Source organism: Copadichromis virginalis, linkage group LG23 (assembly GCF_057382275.1).
Source record: "Copadichromis virginalis isolate Kocher_CV1m ecotype Utaka linkage group LG23, C_Virginalis_male_GT1.1, whole genome shotgun sequence".
Taxonomy (NCBI): domain Eukaryota; kingdom Metazoa; phylum Chordata; class Actinopteri; order Cichliformes; family Cichlidae; genus Copadichromis; species Copadichromis virginalis.
The window spans coordinates 40023272-40044639 of NC_140639.1; the positions used below are offsets into that span (position 1 = coordinate 40023272).

Below are 21368 nucleotides of genomic sequence, written 5' to 3' on the forward strand. Positions count from 1 at the left end.
AGATTGTGTTGAACATTTATTAGTAGCAACATGGCAACCAGAGATCACTTCAAGTGACGACAGGCAAAATAACCACTGGTGACTTGAAGTGGGCGAGTCCCGAGTTACACTGTTCTCAACTTTGTAATTGCTAATGCTAACTTCAATGTTGCTTTGCAGTTAGCAAAATAACGTTTTGGTTACTTTGAGCAAATCACTACTTTATGGAGTTTAACTACCCAGCAAACATAGTGAAAACTGTGACATTATTCGATGGATCAAAGCGGTTTGTGGTAAGATTACGCCACAAATGAACAGATGTTGATATTTCCTCAAATTTTTGTGTTTCAGCAATGTCTACTCTTACGAAGCAAGAAATGTCAGTCATACATACAACAAAGAAAGAAAATGGATGTGTGTTTTTTTTACAGCATTGGAGTGATAAATAATTTAGATATGAAATAGATGCAATCAGACAGCCACTCTGCATAAATCCAGATAAGTTCAACATGTAATACACAATCAGTTGTGTGTTGCTTACTTGCTTATCTGGATAGTCACCACCATTTACACTCTGTCCCCCAGTATTAGTATAACCTTTTAGAGCAGTCTGATCTAAGTCTTTATTAGTTCTCTAATCATTTTTGTTCTAACAATATGTCAGAAAGTGTGTTACATAATATAACAATTGTGTGAAATATCATTGTTTAACGCTACTGGTTAAACTAAGTAACACATTTTTAACCAAACAGATGATGAGATGGTGAGCCTTTCGTTAGTAAGATTTCCCATTGTTAGAGATGCTGTAGGTGGTTGGAGAGAACTAACATTGTCAGATACCCTTCAGGGACTATTTTGGAGCCATTTCACAGTGAAAAGAGAAGGCTCTCTCTGAACTGGCAACAAGCCACGGATTCATGCAGCAAAGCCTCCGCAACCGGCAAACTTTTCCAAAAAAAAAAAAGAAATTCCAAGTTGTGCTAAATAAATGATGCCATGGAAAATGAAAGCACAGCTTTATGTGCTAATCTTGAATTAGGAATATTTGTAGTTGTTTTCCTTTATTGACTTTTCATAAAATGCTTTCATAACACTTAACTATCCCAACTAGGCAAATTAAGGCAGAAGGGGCCAGACCTTTAAAATCCCAGACTGTAATCAGTTGGCAGTAGTAGCCAACAAGTAGTCAAGTTTGGCTGCAACTAAAGATTTAAACGAATCAGTTGATGACTGATTGGGTAATTATTCAGCTTCTAAAAGTGTAAGGTGACCTTTTGAGGTTGGTTGTCCAAAATCCAAAGACAGGCAATAAATCTGCAGTGCTGCTCTGCCGTTGTGGACAAACTTGACGGAAACTTTCAGGTGTGGCTGGAGATGGGTGAGCAGTAAATGTTTGCCCAGGGGCCAAATAGTTCAATCTGGCCATGCCAATTGATTGCTGCTTCAGTCCTTCAGTTCAGTTTGTAAGGATAGATAATGGACCAGTAATGACCTTAACACATCATAATGCTTTTTGGAAAACATGTTTTGATCCATTACCTTTCAGCAGCATCCATCTGTTCCCCTGCTACCCTGGAGGGAATCTGTGTGTGTGTGTGTGTGTGTGTGTGTGTGTGTGTGTGTGTGTGTGTGTGTGTGTGTGTGTGTGCATATACTTCTCTTTTACTGCACGGTTTCTTTACGTATCTTTTCGTCAAGGCATGTATGCAATATCCGGTCATTATCGTATGCCTTGGAGTGTATGTCTGCTTTTTTTGTATGTGTGATAGCTGCAATATCCGGCATGTAGCTCGACAGGCGAAAGGCAACCAGAGGTCCATTCTCTACTCCTGATGGACCTTTTTGAGCTTTCAGCAGATATCTTGATTGTGGAAGAGGCTGTGTGTGTGTGCATGGATTGCTCTTTGTGTCTATGTGTGTGCACACACCTGCCGGTAAAAGCAGTGTAATGATCAGGAGGAAATCAATTCCAGGAGGCAGCAGGCAAACAATTGAATTGTTTGAAGGAGAATCTCATTTTCCTGAGCAATTCCAAAGGATTGCAAAGTTACAAATTACCTGCTTGCACCTTAATCTGGTTGCAAGCTTTTTTCCACAGTCAGGACCTTTATTCATACTTGTATTATGTGTACAGTTAGGGTACAGTTAGCTGTACAAGAACACTTTTAGAGTAACATAAGACACATAAGTTTGAAATCAGTATATGTTTGTTCAAACTTTTGAAATTTTCATATGGAATTTTTACCTATTAAGAGATGGAGATCTTTTAGCAAAAGGCCGACTACATGTAAGAGAGTTGATTTGAAAGGTCAATTTTATACTTCCTGATGATGGCTGTGTTTAGCATCTAACCTCATCTAACATCTAACCAGTTTAATGTTGACCTGGTGAATGTTGAGAGGTTAAAGTTTATAGACAGTGTGCTACAATTCCAATGTCAGGCTGTTTTAGATTAGATAATACATATCATAACCATCTATCCATTTGGATAGGTGGGATACACCATTGGCAGGTTACCAGTCAGTCACAGGGCTAAAACCGACAGGTAACCATTCATTCTCAGATTCACACCTCAAGCCACTTTAGAATCGTGAGTTAATCTAACATTCATGTCTTTGGACTGTGAAAGAAGAAGCAATACCCTGAGAAAACCCACACGCAGAGGGGAAAGCATGCTCAGCACAGAGAGGCCACTGATGTGTGGATCACCAGTGAGAACTTAGAAGGTCTGATAAATCTTTAACTCTTACCCCTTGGACATCTACTGGGAGTAGCCCCCCAAAAAACACATCTTTATTGATATATACTGAGGCGTCAAAACTTGTCATTAAGGGTACAAAATAACTCTACAAGCTACTGAGTGACCTCTTAAGTTACAAAGGCACATAAGGGGTAGTTTCCAAAGTTTGAGATAGAGACCTATTTGCTCCAAAATCATCTGTTCATGTTCATCAGTCACTTAGCTCCAGTGCCCTCAACAGCCATGCTAGTTACCACTTTTGTTGCGCATGCACTAAAATAACTTAATTTTAATGTCAGAAAAAGTAGAAGTATGTCAGTAGAGTTCTGCTTTCTGCCCCAGAACTTCAAATGCCAAAGCTGAAACTCTACAGACTGCTGCCAAGTTTTCTTAGCTTTCCAAGATGTAAGTATATCTGTTTGGTTTAGTTTGCAGTCCTACTAGACTGCCTGTACCCCTTGAAGAACAAAGACATTTTTCTAATGATTGTCAAACCACATCTTTATGGACGTATTACTACATTTTTATGTGCTTTAAGCCCCGCGTGCAGTCCTATCAGACTGACAGTTTGCGCTGTCTGCAAGTGATGAATTGAAGTGTTCAATTAACACTGCTTTGATTTACCTCCTGTGCCTGTCATTTTACAGGCATAACGGGATTCTGTATAATATATCTTTTTCTCTTTTCATAATGTGGAGCTGTGTTCCTAATGGCCTATTGGCACATGATTAGAGGAGATTTGATTGCCGTGCGCCTTTGTTCCAGCTGTTTGGGTGGAAAAGAGATTTGGGGACATATAACAAGAGAAAGGTGGGGGAGGGGACTCTTAAAAAAATGTGCTGCGTGAGCAAAGAGGGAAATCACCACAAAATGATGGCAAGATTAAGAAGCGGGGAACAATGAGACAAGACAAGGTGGGGGGAAGGAGGAGGGGAGAGACCAGAAGGAAAGGGAGCAAGAGAAACCCCATCAAACTATATTTCTCCCCAAAGAGTGTAACACCGTGATGAAAGAGGAGGGAGGCCCACATGCGCGTGGCCCCTTGATTAAATTGTCCGAACAGGGAGCGAGGGAGGGGGCAAATGAAAGGAAGTGAGGACTGGAAGAAGAGAGGGAGCGAAGGACAGAGATTAATGGTACAGCTCAGCGAACACCTATAAAGAACAAGACTGTCATTATGTGGAGGGAAAAAAAAGAAAACCAGATTGCACCATCCAGTACGGGTGGTGGCACTGAGCACGTGCACGTGCGAGCAAGCTCATGCGCATTCAGACCTGCAGTGCACACACGCGAGTGCTGTTTAGCCTTGTAATGTGCCAATAAATCACACGAAGGCTTGGACAGACCTTAGCTCTCCTGCACCCTCCTCCGCGACCCCCCTCTGACTGCTCCATGTCTCGTTGCTCTACTTTATGGCACATGAACCAAAAACCTTTGTGTGAGTTAAAGAGAATTCAGTGTTCATGCTGTTTGCCCATCCTTTCTTACGGTGGGTGCTCAGGGGTCATCGTAAAATGCATTGACCCTCATCCAGTTCTATATGTGGCTATAATTTTACGAGGCTCACCTCATGCTGTCGTTCTGCCATGTGTGAAGGTGCTCTTACTGTCAATGGTGTGTTTTATCCCTAGTAGTTAAGGTTACCAGGAGCTGGGGGCTAGATACATGCAACACTATTCTGATGAGTTATTTCTGCTTGGTAACCAAGGGGGCAGTTGGATGTTACAAGGCAGACCTTTGAATTTCAATGAGGCAGACTTTGTGCACCTACCTAGCAGCTTGTGCCTGCTGATCGCTTTTATATTTAATCCTGTTTACAACGGGCAAATTGTTTTAGGATTTTCAAATCAAATACATGCCCTCACCCTTGCTGCTATTTCTTGCTGTTTCTCTGGTTCTTGATGATAGCAAGCACCATAATCTTTTTTTTTCTCTGCCAGGTCAGTCGTGCTCGTAACTAGCAATGGAAACAGCCACAGTACAAACATGTTTTTTGTAAAAATAGCCTTGTTACTGTAGTAACGACAAAGACATCTGCTGGAGTTTTCAGTGTGACCTTAAGGTTTCGGTCGAGACAGCAGCATCTGTTTAAAGACAGTCTCGGACTAATTAAGCATCAGATATACCATCCAGGATTGATTATGAAGATTGGTCATGAGGAAGCCTCGGAGAAAAAAAAAACAGACTTCCTCCACAGTTTGTCTTTGAAACATTTTGCTGAGTGATCTAAATCCAGTAATGTTACTGTGATTAGTTTAAAAGCCTCAATTAAAAGGATAACAGTCCGAGAGGTGAGGGTTTTTTGTTTGTTTGTTTTAATGAGGTAAGCCAAGATATGCGATTATATAGGGCAGCAATGGCATACTACATGCAAGTGGGTTTTTAAATATTTCGTGTGTAAGATACACCCAACAAGTAAGCCAGATGTTAGGTTCAGCTTCTTTGCAGTCTAACATGTTTTGAGCTTTTCTTTTGATTCTTATTGTCTATTTAGTCAGACCCAGAAGACCTACCTGCATTTTTGTTATTTTCAACAAGGTACAATAGCATAAAAACACTACAATGCATCCATATAAATCAAAAACCTCATCACTTCTTCATGAGCATGTCAAGACATGGCTTCTATTTTTGATCGTCGTGCTGACCTCCTACTCTGTGCCTTCTTTCATGGATCTCAAACTTGTGGAAAGAGCAAACGTGAATTGTTGTTTCAGGATTCTAGTAGACTTCAAGAGTAACATCCTAATAGAGAAAATTCATTAGAGATGATGGGGCTGTGCCAGCAAATGGTACAAAAGTACACAGGAAGATGATTTTGAATATAAAACCAACTAAACTTAAGTCATGTTTTATAAGCCCAGTCCATCACCTCATTAGATAAACAGTCCAACCAATTGTTATCCCTTTGGTTCAGCTACCTAGTCTTTCTAAAGTAGACATGTTCGTCCTTAACAAGACTTGGATTTCTTAAAGTTGGCACCATATTTTCCATAGCTAACATCTCCTGAGGGCTACTGACATCTCTGTTCTATACAAACTATATAGTGCGTTGCCTTGAGGATCGTTTCTGGCAATTTCATTTTCTCTCTTTTTTCTATTTAAGAAGAAGTGTTTTAGTGCTTGCCGAGAATCTGTAGACCAGTTGTTGTCTCTGCTGTAGGCATTTGCTGTAAATATATAGATCAAAAATACAATGTTTTTTCTTCTATTTGAAGGGATCACCACTGTGCTAACCATGACCACTATCAACACCCATTTGAGGGAGACACTCCCAAAGATCCCCTACGTTAAGGCTATCGACATGTACCTGATGGGCTGCTTCGTCATGGTTTTTCTGGCCCTGCTTGAGTACGCCTTCGTCAACTACATCTTCTTCGGGAGGGGCCCACAAATGCAAAAGAAACTGGCAGAGAAGGCAGAAAAGGCCAACAACGAGAGGGCGGCTAAGTACGACGCGGCAAGGGTAGGTTTGAATTTGATTATTGATCACTGGATACCTGGTGTGTATTATCACAACAGCAGCAGAGAAAATCAAGGAATCTGGGAAGTTTGTTACATATTTGTGAATATTTCAAATCTGCCACCAAAGCCAGCAGTGAAAATGCTTTGCCTTTAAAATCAAAAGCCAAACATGAAAACTTTCGAGTCTTCTTCATTCTAATTTCAAATGCCATCGTTATTGTTATTTAAAAATTAACTATTTATTGTTTTAAGATATTTTTTTGTTACCAGCACCTGAATACTACTGACAGTAAACATGTAGGTAAGAGTTTTCTAAGCTTAATGTAGCCATAGTGTAGCTGGTGTTGCTGACGTTACACTGTTTGCGTAACTTCAAAAAGTTAATAGACAGGCCCAAATAGGAGGCTTTGTATATACTATAAGTTTGAAGTGAGAAGTTGCAGGATTTAGCTCGGCAGGAAGGCTGATAAAATGTGGCGTGGGTGATAATACGTTGTAGATACTGAATAAAATTTGAACACTGTCTATTTAGCTTTAAAGGCAAACCCTGCTAGCATGCTATATAGCCGACAGCACGGCTGGACGGCAGCTGGTGCGCTGCCAAAACGTTCTGGGAGTGTGAGTACACTGAAGAGAAATGTCTTGCCAAATGAAATGGTGTGATGCTGGACTTGTATGTGATATATGTAGCTGCTTTCAGAAGTTAGTTTTTTCTTTTTGGCAGTGCATGCTAGTAAAAGTGGACCAGATCATTCAGAACTTGTACCTGCTCAACTCTAGCTGTATGTGAGTACCAGCGCCATTGCTGGTCAATATGGCCATTCTTTAGCACCAAGAAAATAGGAGAGAAGAAGGGCTAATATGTGCTGTTCTATAACTCCATTGATGGCTTTTGTGATTTGTCGACATTAATGTGGAATAAGTTTGTCCAAATGCATTTTGTTAGTACTCAAAATTAAAAGGATTCTTTTCTTTTCAACAGTTAAGAGTGAGGTACTACATTAGGGATTGTTGCCTGTTAGACACTTTTGAAAATGAGTGAAAAATGTGAATGACATGACATTTTTTGTTGTACTGAAAAAATATGAATGTCCACAGTCCTAGCAGGATAACTAAACCTGTCAATGGAGCTGTATGTTAGTTATTCTCAAGAATAATTATCAGTTTCTTTACTTTCATATTCACATATCAGGATATGTATAACAAAAGGGGAACGTTGTATGCTGTTTACCTGCTTTACTTTATTCATAGTGTTCAGTCACAAAATATATTGGTTAAATGGAGAAAAAAAAGTTTCAGACATTTGTTCCCAACATGTGGCTGAAAATCTTCATCTCCTCAGGAGGCAGGTAGTAGGACCGCGTCCCTAAAACGGTCCAATCAGGTTAAAGGTCTTCGCCACTCACGCTCGGTGAGTTGTTTTGTTCAGTGAGACCCTTCAATTCGCCGTCATCATCAGCAGACATGGATGCGTTTTCTTTTGCCTTGATGCAAAAATATTTCTCCATCCATGTGATAAACTGAGCAATCGCAGACATCTCCATGACATCGCAGATTTGCCACATTGGTGTTTCTGATATGACTTGTTTCCTCCTTTCAGAGCTCATTTTGAATGCATGCTGTCTGTATATCTTTCCTCATCGAAGTCATCAGTGAAGCCATTTCTTTCACAGTGCATGTAAGAATGTGGTGAAGCAGTCCACCTGCCAGTGGGTAGTCACTGCAGAGGTCCCCCACCATGCACAGTGGTATACAAAACAAATGAATTAATCTGAATATAGGGAACGAGTGCAGCATATTTACAAAGAAAGATACTAAAGTGACTGTTTTATTTGATTTAATAACATAAGACTTGAAAAACAGTTCATATTTAACCTCAGGTTTATTACACTCCAAAAAGTTGTATTGAGTCTAGTGATGATTGGTAGCCACCATAAGCTTTTTTATTATGTGGTAATTCTTGATTACTGTAGCCCGACTGATATATGATATTTAAGACTGATACCCATATTTGGTGATTTAAAAATCTGATATTGCGCTGTATCAGATAGTATATTTTTTCTTTTAGACACACAAAAGAAACAGATTTGCCTAACCTTTTTCCATAACCATTAATTTATTTACTCCTTCGGTTATTGTGTTTGTGGCATCCCAGACACAATTGACAACAGGGAAATTGCATAATCTCTACGTAACCATCAAATTGTTCAAATAGCTAATAATGTCATTTACTGGCATGACCATAAATCAGTCAGACTCTGGTGAAAGCAGTACATGCACTAAAATCAGAAATGTAGCTGTACTACATGTTAAATATAAGTACAAAGATAGATTTCTACCTATTTCCACAAGATTTGGAATGTTGTGTAAAATAAAAATAGAAATGAGTGATTTACTAATTAATTAAAGCCTGTGTTAAATTAAAAATAGTACAAAGACAATTTATCAAATGTTAAACCCATAATGTTTTTTTTTTTAAGAATATATGCTAATCTAGCACATTTTTCATTAAATTTGCAATAAAAATATGTTTACCACTCTACAAGGCATTCTTTGACAGAGCTTTTCTTAAATGATATAACTGAGAGAGAGTAGGAATTTGTAAAGAGCCATGATGTGGGCATATCTCTAGAATGCATTTTGGCATTATCTTTCTGAAACAATTAAGGCCATCCCTGGAAATAGTGTCGTCTGGATTGTAGCATGTGATGCTCTAAAATCTGTAGTTGCTGTACAGCATTAACGTTGCCTTCACATACGGGCAAGTTGCCGTATGCTTCCCAATTAAAAATATGTCTTAAATGATTTGAAAATCAGTGTATATTGACATTTTAAACAGTATAACCTGTTTCCAAAAAAGCCTGTATGCTAAGTGCTTCACATCACCAGGTAAGCAGACTAGAGATAGATCACAGTGCTTTAAAAAAAACAATAAAATATTCTGAAATATAATATAGTGTATAGCACATGAAAAATAAAACTTCTGGATGGGGTAGTGCATAGGCTAATAATTAGTAAATCAAACACCTCACAATAACAAGCTTCTTGCAGCAGTTTTAATTCTAACTCAAACAAAAAGGAACGATGGGACTTCCACAGTTGCTACATTTGCATGAGCAATCACTACTTTTCATTAATGTTGATTTGTCTATAATCATAAGCATGGATTATGATGTATTGTATCTTGTGTTGAATTTAACTGTTGAATATGACAATGAATGAACTGAAATAACTTCTATTCAACTGATGTATCAGGTTAGCAATTTAATGTGTTATCATGGACTATATTGGCATATTAATGTGCAGCAGCAATGCAACATGATTACAGTTATAGTCACAATGTTTAAAAAAAAAGTCAATTCTGTGAATATTTGCATGTTAAAATGTGACAAATATGTTTTTGTTTGTTTTTTTTCTCATTTTTGATTTTAGCAAACTGAAGACCTAATTCCATATAGTAAATGCGTTCAACGTGCTATTCAGCCAAAGTGTGTTGTAGCTTCTCCAAACCATTGCTACAATGGAGTGAATAAGGAGTAGAGGGAGTAATCCTGACTAACTCCACAGAGACAAAACTCTATGGAAAATGACTCTTCACTTGTCTCTTATCTGTGACCTCAGGAAATACTTTTCAGTTGAGTTTATGGTCTCAATCAGAATGGTGTTCGTGCATTAATGAAACTCAACAAGGTTAACGGACATGCAACTAAGTTAGCTAGCTAGCCATCGAAAATTACTCAAAAATGGGTTTGTTTTTTTTAAAAAAAAAAGAGGGCATCTCATACTGTGAATTTAAAGTTGAAAGTTACAATAATTTGCCTTTTACAACTTGAAAAATAAAGACCAGTGTCCTCCGAATGTCAGGTGGTGTTACATATTTCCAGTCTGGATTATTGGTTAGCCTTGTTTTGGACAGCCGATGTTCCATTACTGCCACCTGATAGAACAAGCTCACTTTGATTGCATAGAACAATTGTGTGGGCTTTATGCAGAAAAGGTCAACAATGCCTGACAGATACATTTGTTTATGTAAGCTGCCAAAATCAACATTAATATGAAGTCTACGGTAGCTCCTATTTATTTTTATATGATGTGATGCAGAGTTTGAGTAAAACTAAGCCATCCATCCTTTGAAGAAATACAATAATCCTCGAAACTTTTTCAACACTTTGTTTTGAAAGTGTTTGAACCACAAGGGCTCAGATAAAAGAAAAAAACAATGTTTGATATGTAATCTCATGGGGGAATTCAGATGAGGTCGGGCATGAGAAAAGAAAAGAAAATGCGTAACAGTGCTTTAAAAGGAGCCTCCCATTTTTGCATCCTAATAGATGCAATGTCATACTGGTGGAAACAAAGTAGCAATGAGCCTAACAAGGCCCATTTGTTACTTCAGTATTTGTATTGCAATGTATGTTTTCCTGTTTTCCTAGTGTTAGTTCCGTTTTTCAATGCAAGATATTTTAACCGTTTGAGGGCTAGGTTGCAAAGGTGATGGGACCCAACCCTAACAATAATGCTAATACTCACTCAAGGGGCAATCAGAAAATGCTTTTTTTTTTTTTTTTTTTAATTATATTCTTCTCCCAAGAAACAAAAAAATAATCATTCCAACAAATGGAGCTAGGGTTCGGGTGGTACGGACTTTAAACCCCAGACAGCCATGAAAATCTTTCTTTCAGGATTCCTTCAATTCTTGGTCTTGGAGGGAAGGTTCCTAAAGTGCTGATATTCATAACTGTTTTCTTTCTCCATTCAGGCAGAGCCACATGGTCATGGGAACATTCTGCTGACCACCCTGGAAATCCATAATGAAGTGGCAGGAAGTGAGATCACCACCAGCGTGGCAGACATTAGGAACTCTCAGTCCATGGTGCAGCTGGACAGCACTGCCTCATCGCACATCCAGTATCGCAAGCAGAGTGGCGGAGTCGGTCCATGTTCTGCTAGCCGTCACTCCCTGGACCGCTCCGCTCAGATGAAACGCAGCCGCCTGCGGAGGCGGTCCTCGCAGTTAAAAATCAAAATCCCCGACCTGACGGATGTAAATGCCATTGATCGCTGGTCACGGATCATTTTCCCTTCCGTGTTCTCAATCTTCAACCTCATCTACTGGCTCTACTATGTCTGATTGGACTGTTTTGTTGAGGTGTTTTATTCTGGTTTGTTTTTTTGTTGTTGTTTTTTTTTTGTGACTTTTTTCATTTCATTTGTTTTTCTTCCTTTTCTCTGTTGCTTTTATACATGATGGAATCTGCCACGTTGAAGACTGTAACACAATAAGACAAAAGTGAAAAAGAGACTGAGAAAAGACTACCGAGTTTTGGACCAAGTTCTCATTTAAGTTGTTTTTATATTTGCAGTGTTTGAACCCTTAGTACCGAGTTCTTTTTATTTTTGAAAGTATGTACTGTAATTGGGATTTGTGACAGTCATTTCCCAACACATTTGCCCTCTCAGTAATGTGTAAATAGCAAGATACAAAGCCAGCAATTGAATAAATATTACAGTATTTGCAAAAAAGAAAAAGAAACAAGAACCAGTTAAGTTAAAGATTTTTCTAATCAAAAAAGTAAGAAATCTTTATACTACACAGGTGATCAGATAAGTGCAGGCAACTCCTAGAAATCATTTACCCTATGCACTATTAATGCATGTAATGATCAGCCGTAGAAGAAAAAAAAATGAGTACTTTTTGCCTTCGGTAATAGCACAACTTCACAGCAACAAACCAATGTGTGTTTGTTTATAGCATTAATAATATACTTCCTACTAAATACAATTTATCATGCATTGAACTGGTAAACCTTTACCCAAACACAATATCTTCAAACTCTTAACATCCCCCAGGTCACTGGCAACCCATTTAGGGGTAGGTTTAGGCTAACATCTACCCTTTTTTAAAGACTTTATCACCTACTTGGAACATCCAGAAAAAAAACTGTACGGCCAAAATGAATGTACTTCATTTGAAAGGTAACATAGTTTCTTCAAATGTGCCCGTTTCCTATGTTAATTAAACAGAACCCTAGAACTGACCCTAGACTGACCACCGATGACCAGCTGGAGGTTAGGAGTTTGAAGCGGAGGTTTTTGTCCTCTGTTCAGAATGATTATGACTCAGGTTCTGAATTTTTTGGGTGTCTTTTTCTTAAAAACCAAACAAAAAAAATGTCGCTGAAATAACTTTTTTGGTCATTTGATAAGGGGAATAGAAAATAATAAGCACAACTATGACAACTGCCATTTCTTTCCTCTTCTACCTTCAACCAACAACACTTTTCAAGTGATAGCATGACAGAATTGCACTTAAATTTCGCCAACATTCTAGAAAAACTGTTTAAGAAAACTGCCAAGGGCCTTTTGGGCAATACAGTTATTACTTATCTCATGAAATATTATGATATTTTTGTACTCTGCATCTTGAGGTCTTCATTTGAGTTCCTAATCTATTCTTGTTTTCTTTTGCGCCATCTCCGTTGTGGTAATAGAATAAAAGACCCATTTTTTGTACATAAGTTCATAGGTGTGTATATAAATGTGTATATGTATATATACATGTATATATATATCTATATATAGCTGTGAGAGGTGGGATCAAAAAGTTCCAGGGATGGGCCTCTGAAAATTTAAAATTTGGCTCAGTAGACTTTAGTTCAAGGTTATCTTCTCACGTACCATTCACTGTTAACAGTGCATTTTAAGGTCACTTAACAGAAGTCCTGTGTTTCTCTATTGCTCACTGGATCCACTCAAGTATCTCAACATTTCAGATTGATTTTCTTTTACATAATCTGGATGAAGCAAATCTAGCAAACAGATTTGTGTTGATGTTGTCAAGAAAACATGCATTTTGAATGCACTTAGTGCTGACACACCACAGTTTTTGTAGTTCCGTGCTAAATGTTCTGCATTGATCCCTCAAGACATTACCATAGAGGTCTGCATTGACTGGCTGATCCCTGGACAAATTCCTGTTGCAAAAACCAGTGAATTCCAACAAAATGTATGACAGTAACCCTGTCACCAGTGATGACAATTCCAATACTTACTCCACAATAAGTGTTTCGATGAAAATCACTGTGTTGGGTAATTAACAAATCTACAAGGCATGTGAGATGACAGTATGTCACCAGTTGTGTAAGACAACAATCACGCTCAGTCATGGTACAGGCAATTGTACGTAGTGTACACCTAAGGACAGAATTTCTAGGCATAGCCAGGTGGCAGAAAGCTTCCACTTTGGTGCCCTCAGAATCTCATCACTGCTTTTTGCAGATGATGTGGTTCTGTTGGTTCTATGAGGTGGGGATCTCGTGCTCGCACTGGAGCAGTTCGCCAGTTGATCTATGTCCCTGCCCTCACTTGTGATCACAAGCTGTGGATGCAAGCGGCAGGAATGAGTCTATTCTGAACTACTGTGTTAATGCAGCCAGGGATATAACCACCAACCTAAATTGTGAGTTAGTGGAAGGCCTACTCTACAGCCACCCCTAAATAAATTGCCCAACTTTAATAAATTAAAAACCACAAATCGGCAGTACAAAAAAGTCTTTTGGTCTCTATGAATAGTTTGCCACTTCATCAGCAACACTAAATGGGGCTAATTTTCTTATAATTCACCTACCTGGATAATTGTTTTGGGCTCAAACCAATGATCACATTGTCTGTCAGTTCTTGTGATTGGACTCTGTGGGGCCTCATCTACTTCTTTCAGTCGTTAAATTGGACTGCTTCACTGTAGGTTTCTTCATGGTGCCTTTTTGAGGCATTTTAATTGGTTATCTGATGCTTTGCTGTGAGGTAGAGACCTTTCAAGTAGTTCAACCAATATAATTTATGAACACAACCAGCTAGCTGGCATTAGCTGCTAACTTAGGACTCCATCTTTTTATTCATTCATTTCTGGCTCCAGAAACAAACATGGCAACCGCTAAAACATTAACATTAAAGCTCCATATTTGACACCCATAACCAGTGGTGACAAAAATGATCATCCATGGTGCCATGTTTTAGTCCTTTGAGATATATATATATATATATATATATATATATATATATATATATATATATATATATATATATACACACACACACGTACGTTTAAGATGTGCTGTGAAAATGACCTTGAACAGTAGCTCAGCCAAATTAAACTCTGGTATGGATTTTGATTTTCTTCGGGAGCCTGTTCCCAGATGTTTTTGTTCACATCTCATATATCCCTGCGTGTACAACCCCAAAATGAAAAGGATCTTTTTGTGATTGTCATACTGGCAATTAACATAATTTAGTAGAAAGAATTAAACTAACAGATCTGTTTCACGCATCCGTTTAGTTTTGACCATTTGTGGGGCACTCTGAAGACATTCCTACCCAATAACTCCACTCAAGACACTGTATGTATGTTCAGCTGTACTGAGTGATGCAAATGGATTCCATAGAGCCCGAAGATGGACCAAGATAACTGATCTGTCGTGTAAACAAAAGCACATACTAGTATTGAATGTATCAGATCCATTCTTCAGGGAGAGGATAATGAGCCATGATCATAATTTTTCCATCAGAATGTAACACCCATTCCTACATTGTGAGTGACAAATAGAATAGAGTGAGAAAGTAAAAAGATGGTGCTTTACTAGTGTGTGCATGTGCATGTGTGATGGAAAGTGGATATGGAGCCACTGAAAGGAATGGCATTGGTAGATTATTTGTTTTCTTGCTGCTTGCTCAACTATGGACAAATGTCAACATATAATAGTTTTCTGGATTAAAAATAGCTCTACTGTCAGACTCTTTTGACAAACTGTGTGCCATTCCACCTAAGGTCGCAGAGCCATCAACCAGTTATAACTTGAGGATGTACATTTGAAGCATTCTTGATCAATTGCAGATACATGGAATACATCCACTATTTGTGCATGTACAAGAATACATGTAGAGAAAAAAAAAGGTTATTGATAACTGAGTTTGTTGACAGAATACAATCAGTCAAGTTTTCTTTGTACAGGTTGATATATGACTAAGAACTGAATGTATTGTACTTGGATTGTTTCTGCACAATTTCAGTTTGCTTACTGGAAAAAGGATTGACCTCAGTACTGATTAATATAGAGCTCTTGTGACCCCAAATCACATTTTCTGCTGTGTATACAGGCCTGGAGGCAAATAAGATCAGGGTACAAGAAAGAAATGGCAGCGAAATAATACATAAGTCTGCTTAGGCATAAAGTTAAGAAAAATGTACGCTTTTATGCAACCTAACAAGCATCTAGCCCTACAAAGTTGCCCCAGAGATGACCTGAAACAGACATTCTGCTTCACATTATAATAATAACAACAATAATAATGCTATTATACTAAAATTATCAGCAGTCCAGTCAGAAGCACAACAGAGGGTGTGTGTAATATGGTCTCCAATAGGAATTGTAACTAATGGCGCTAAATGGTTTTAATAGTTGCATATGCTTATGCTTCAAGAGAAATAAACCCAGATATTTATTTATTACATTTTGCAAATACAGTATCTGTAATATTTTGCTGAAATCTGTGAAAAAAATAAAAAATGGAAATATTATGTTTTTGTCATAAGCCAGTCAAAAAGAACAAACAAAATTTGCACTTTTGGGCCCTGTTCATTCTGGACCATTACCTGATCGTAATATAATTCCAGCTAGCAAAAGCTTTTAAATATATTAGAAGTTCTACGGTAACTCTGTGAAGTAGTTCATCTGGTATTGGACATGTCATCCCCTTGAAGGCGAAATCTTTCCAAAAAAACTTTACCCAACGGTGTGTTACCAGCACAAATGGAGACTACAAAATATTTTTGGAAATCTAGAAAATATTGCTCAATCATCAAGTGATTTCCAGTAATGTGGAAACAATTTTATTTCACTCAGATACAAATTTGTCTCCACATCGTCATCGACTAGACTTTGTATGTAATTGCGCTACATGTTGTTTTGCAATGAACACACAGTAAAAGAAAATGTCTTTGACTTTGGTCTTGGTCACAGAGCATTGTTTGGGAATATCTTGCATGAATGCAAAAAAGTAATGAAATAAGTCTGTCCAAAGAAGATTCAAACTGCTTTGTGTAGTTTGAAGGACAATATTTGTACCCATATAATGTTGATGAAGCTTCAGTCTAGTGTAAATAAGACTGAACATGGAAGCTAAAGAAAAAACCTTTTACAACACGTGTCTAAAAAGATCTTCCTAGCTAACTGGTTTGCTTTGAATTACTTTTGGATGATGTGCTGGCATTACAACTGGTCAATGTGTGAATCTTTTTTTTTTTTAAATTACTGAACTACAAAGCGCAGTTTACGAGTAAAAGAAGGCAAGTGTTATCAACTCTAGATACCTGTTTATCATGCATGCAACTACAATTCGTAACTTTGGAGAATTAAAAAGAAAAAAAAGATTTATTGCAAACTCATTTATAAGAGCTGTCAGCTGCTCATTTTAGAAATGACACAATGCCGTGTGAGCCTACATCTAATAAATAAATAAATATTAAAAAATAAAATAAAAAAATAAAAAAAAGTCATTGAATACTTCAGGTGTTGTATGGCCTTGGTCCCATAATGGAATGTGAAATGTTCTGTGCTGCCACAAAATGTATTTAGGCTTAGATTTATACTGTATATCTCTGTATGTTTCTCTTCCTTTTTCGGTAGATTTCCATGTTAAAACATCAAATAAATGATATACATTGTACTTGTGTACTTGGTATTGTATACATCATACAGCAAGAAAATGCACCTTCCTAAAGTTAGGGAAATCCTTACAGAAACTTGGGAAACTAGTGAAACAAGTCCAGAGATTGGTGGGGATGACATCTCGTTTTGAAGCAGACAATTTTGCTCCAACAAGGTACTTGTTTCCTGTCTTTTTCCATTTTCAGTTCAAATCTATATTGTAATTGACCACTTACACTAGGATACATCATATGGTCAAATGAACTTGCTGAATGCATGCCAGAGTGATAATCTACAAGAGTACCATAGGTTCCTGGATATAGGAAGAATTGGCAAGCAGACTTGAAGTGTATAGTAGCATCTTTAGTAGATTAGCTAGCTACCTTAAAAATGCTAAAATAAGGTTCTCTCCAAGCTAAATTAAGTTGTTATTCCTGCAGGTCAGAGTGTTCAAAGCACAGATTGCATGTTTTCTTATAATGCTGAAAGACAAACTTGTACTGTCAGTCCGAGTTTAAGTTTTTCTGGCATAGATTCAGCATCAAATCTTAATGCTCCAAAGGCTCTCAAAACTTGATCACAGCTCAGACAGACCTGCTGGCACAACATTTCTTCAAAGACAATAAACCTAGGTTGAACACCATGTATAAATAATACATTGCATTTAAATAACTTTTATGTGCCATCTGGGTGTTTAAAGGTAATCTGAGCAATGTAACTCATCAAGGGTTAGTCTATCTATTTCATAATATAGTTTCTTTGGAGCAAGTTGTAAAAAGATACCTCTGAGACATACTGTTATGTGCTTACCCTTAACTAAGCAGTGAATCATTTTTCACTGACTTAAGTCTAATACCTATGGAACAGGCAGCTCAAAGGAAGAGCAGGAAAACACAAAGCTGGATTCCAGTTTCCATGGCCCACTACTGTTTATGCATACATAGTTCTAAAGTTTGTTGAATGAGGTAATGTGAAAACATGCCAAATTTTAGGGATGCAAAACTTTTTTAAAATGGCACTGCACCAATATTTCTGAGAAAACAGATGGGGAAGTCTTCTCAATTTAATTATTTTGTTCAACTAAAATTGGAAGCTAAAAATAGGCATGGATGTTAGCTGTCGTCAAGGAGAACGGGTTTTCCCTAGGTGCTTGTAGTTATATCTGAATATAATATGTTTGTATGCCCTAACATTTCTGTCTGCGGCAAAATAAAAATGTTCTCAGTGTTGCAGGATGTGTTCAATTGAACTGAATTGACTTTCATTTATATTCCAACAGCAGTCTCCTTAAGGAGCTTTTGTATACAATAAGGTAAAGATTAAGGGAGAAGCAGTGATGCAAGTGTGCTGGAATAGTGTTTAAGCAAGACTTGCAGTTAATTAGAGAGGAAATCATGCCCCCTTCCAGCAATTTCTGACCTGGAGAGGTGAAGGTTAATGGACATAATAGTTCAGTTATTGTGCTAATACTATGAAATGTAGCTGGAGACTCTAATCAAGTCAGTGTGACTGCAGCAGTTTGATTGTGAAAACCCAAAAAACTCGGTTTCAAGTATGATAACAGTAAAGTCTCATAATTAAAGAAGTGAATGTCTAAATCTTTAGTTATTATTCATAAAGAATTGGGTTGATTCGATTCATAGCACCAAACTGCAACAGCAGTCCCTTCAAGACACTTGTACTGTAAGGTGAAGACTCTAAAATAATGGGGAGAAAACCCCAACAATCAGATGACCCCTGATGATCAAGCACTTGGCAACAGTGAGAAGGAAAAACTCCATTTTAACAGGAAGGAATAACTGGCAGAAACAGGCTCATGGAGTGGCGGCCATCTGCTGCGACTGGTTGGAGGTGAGAGGAGGGAGACAGGCCAAAGACAAACTGTGGACAAGAGCTAGAGATTAATGATAACTAAAGTGTCATAAAATGCTGTGTGAGTCAAGGCAGGATAGGACCTTAATATGCAGGACTCAAATGCAAAACTGAAATCAAAGCATATACACATGAGGAAATCAGGACCGAGAGGACTTTAGGCCTCTTTAGTATATTGGATAAGACCTTCCTTTTGTCTCAGGTAAAGAAAATACACATTGGCTATATCATAACGTACAATAACTTGAGAAAAAGCTGAGGTTGGCTTTCTTTGCTCCAAACGCTCTACAGTATAAGTCCCTTGGGGTATGTGTGAGAAATTAGAATTTTTCTTTTTCCTCTGGTGTCTTTATAATATATATAAGGGTTCTGACCCCAAGATATACTGCAGTTTATCATAAAAGAAATTACTGTTCAGCAGTTTGTGGGAGGCATGTGAGTGGGACTGCTTGTTGATAGCAATACATATATTTTTCCTCAAAGAGAGCTGGCCTTTTGAACAAGCTTCCAACTATGTGTTGCAGCAGGGTTTTGGAAGCGTTGGTAGGTATAAATAGCAAATCCAGTCGATTTGTTTATCCAGATGTGACTACCTGGCTAACTTCCTACTCGCAGTGGTGCAGGTCTTGCCTTGCCTCAAAGAAACTGAAGTTGAGATTTGTAAGAGTCTTCTCCTCTTGTGAAATTGTTTCTAGCATATCAGGCCCCCAGGTCATCCCTGCACTCAGTTTTGAAAGGACAAAAATAAACTTTTTACTCTTCAACTTTGTCAGATTCTTTCACAGCCCTATGGTTTTTTTTTTTCTAAAAGCATCCAAACAGATCAGGGATTGCTGTTCTTACTCTGGAATCTGACAGGGATATTGTGATAGATGACCTCGGGCAAACAAGATGCCAAAATTGCTAATAAAAAGCACTCTAGAGGGCCATCAAGCAAAAGTCAACTAAAGGTTATCGGAACAAAAGAAAACAGAGGCATCATCCGTTCTCCCTTCTGCTATCACTCACTCTGATCTTATTGACCGGATACTTCAGAAATAAATAAAGAAGCAGTTCAAATGTGAAAAAAATGACTAATAGGACCATTAAACTTCATCAAATGGGAACAAAAAAGGATCTGGATCCCTTGCTGAACAATGTAGTCCAGGTTTTCAGGGCACGTGTTGTTGAATGTTGTCAAACTCTTGTGGAACTTAAGTCCTTCATTTAGGCAATAAGTCTCCAAAGGTTTGCTGATTTTCAGGTGGGGATGGGGTATGACCTGAAGCAAAGATTTATGTGTGAGCTGCTCTGAAGCTCTGCACTGAGAGACTTATTACTTTCATAAATGCAGTGAAAAGAATATGAATATTTAATTACTTTTTTTTTCCTTGTCAAGAATTAGACAGAAGATACAAGTTTTATAACCCCAGTGGGGAAATGGGGTTGCAACAGCACCAAATTATACAACAAAAGAAGCATGTACTAAAAAATAATGCAGGAAAGAAATGTGCTAGTTATGTAAAAAAAAACAAGATGTGATGCCACAGCATACTTACCGTGCTTGGAGATATATCATATTTTTAAGTAGATACAGCTTACCATACTTAACACTATAGTTCAATGCATAAGCATTCTGGCTTGTCAATAATTGGAAATCTAATTATTGGGTAATTTTAAAATTTTGACCGAATGATGATGCTAAAGAAATACATTTATTAAGTTTATTTTGATTAGCAATCAATTGCTCCCTAATTGATATACTGCAGCTACTGTATATAGAGTGCCATAGTGACTACCCACTTTTTTAAGGGCTCTGCATAAAGCCCAGTAATATAGGAATTGACCATTTTTTTAAAAAAAAATAGAAGTCCAAGTCCAACTTGAGTTTCACACACTTTGTTTATTAGAAATTTATTCAAAAGTGTGTTACTTGCTTAAATTGTCATGAACAAATTTGTGTATTTTTCACCAAAAACGTAAAGCTAATTTTTCTTGATTTATTGGGTTAATAGCACTTATATTTATGCCACTTCCAGAATGTAATAATCAATAATCAGAATGTAATAATCAATAATCAGAAATGCCTGTGGTGTTGAGTTAAGATGCACTCTGGATTAGGACTCGGCGATATGTCGAGTTTTTAAATATATCGATATATTTTTATACGAGATATGAGATGTGACAATATCGTTTATATCGATATAGTCTATGGTACGTTATAACTAGAGATGGCACGATACCACTTCTTTATGTCCGATACCGATATCATAAATTTGGATATCTGCCGATACCGATATGAATCCGATATAGTGTTTTTTAATCAACAAAACTGTTTTTTAAATATCTTGCTGCATTTTGTATAAGTTCATACTCAAGTTTAAAACAACAACTACACTAAAGCTATTCTGTTATACCTGTATGCAAAAAAAACATATTTCATAGTTCAGCAATACTGATCAATCTAATAAACTTAAACCTACACCATCCTCCCTATTCTGGTATTTTAAAGAGTACTTAGCATAAATATTAAGCAACCTAACTAATAGGGTTCCAACTCCCAGCAACAACAAAAATAAATAAATAAAAAATAGGGAACCACCCCTCACGCGCCACCTCATGATGCTTAATCG

The 21368-nt window shown here is 37.6% G+C and overlaps 1 protein-coding gene across 3 annotated transcripts in view; it reads left to right on the forward strand.

The window, feature by feature from the left end:
* The window catches only part of LOC146681621 (gamma-aminobutyric acid receptor subunit beta-3-like), a 51340-nt gene extending 38641 nt beyond the window's left edge, over positions 1 to 12699 (forward strand). For 2 of the 3 annotated variants that reach the window (XM_085449122.1, XM_085449120.1), the window contains exons 8-10: positions 5935 to 6182; positions 7524 to 7592; positions 10941 to 12699. In XM_085449122.1, the coding sequence (XP_085305248.1) occupies positions 5935 to 6182; positions 7524 to 7592; positions 10941 to 11312 (689 nt within the window). In that variant the 3' untranslated portion in view covers positions 11313 to 12699. The remainder of the gene's footprint in view (positions 1 to 5934; positions 6183 to 7523; positions 7593 to 10940) is intronic. The other variant, XM_085449121.1, reaches the window with a different exon arrangement.
* Positions 12700 to 21368: the final 8669 nt, after the last annotated feature.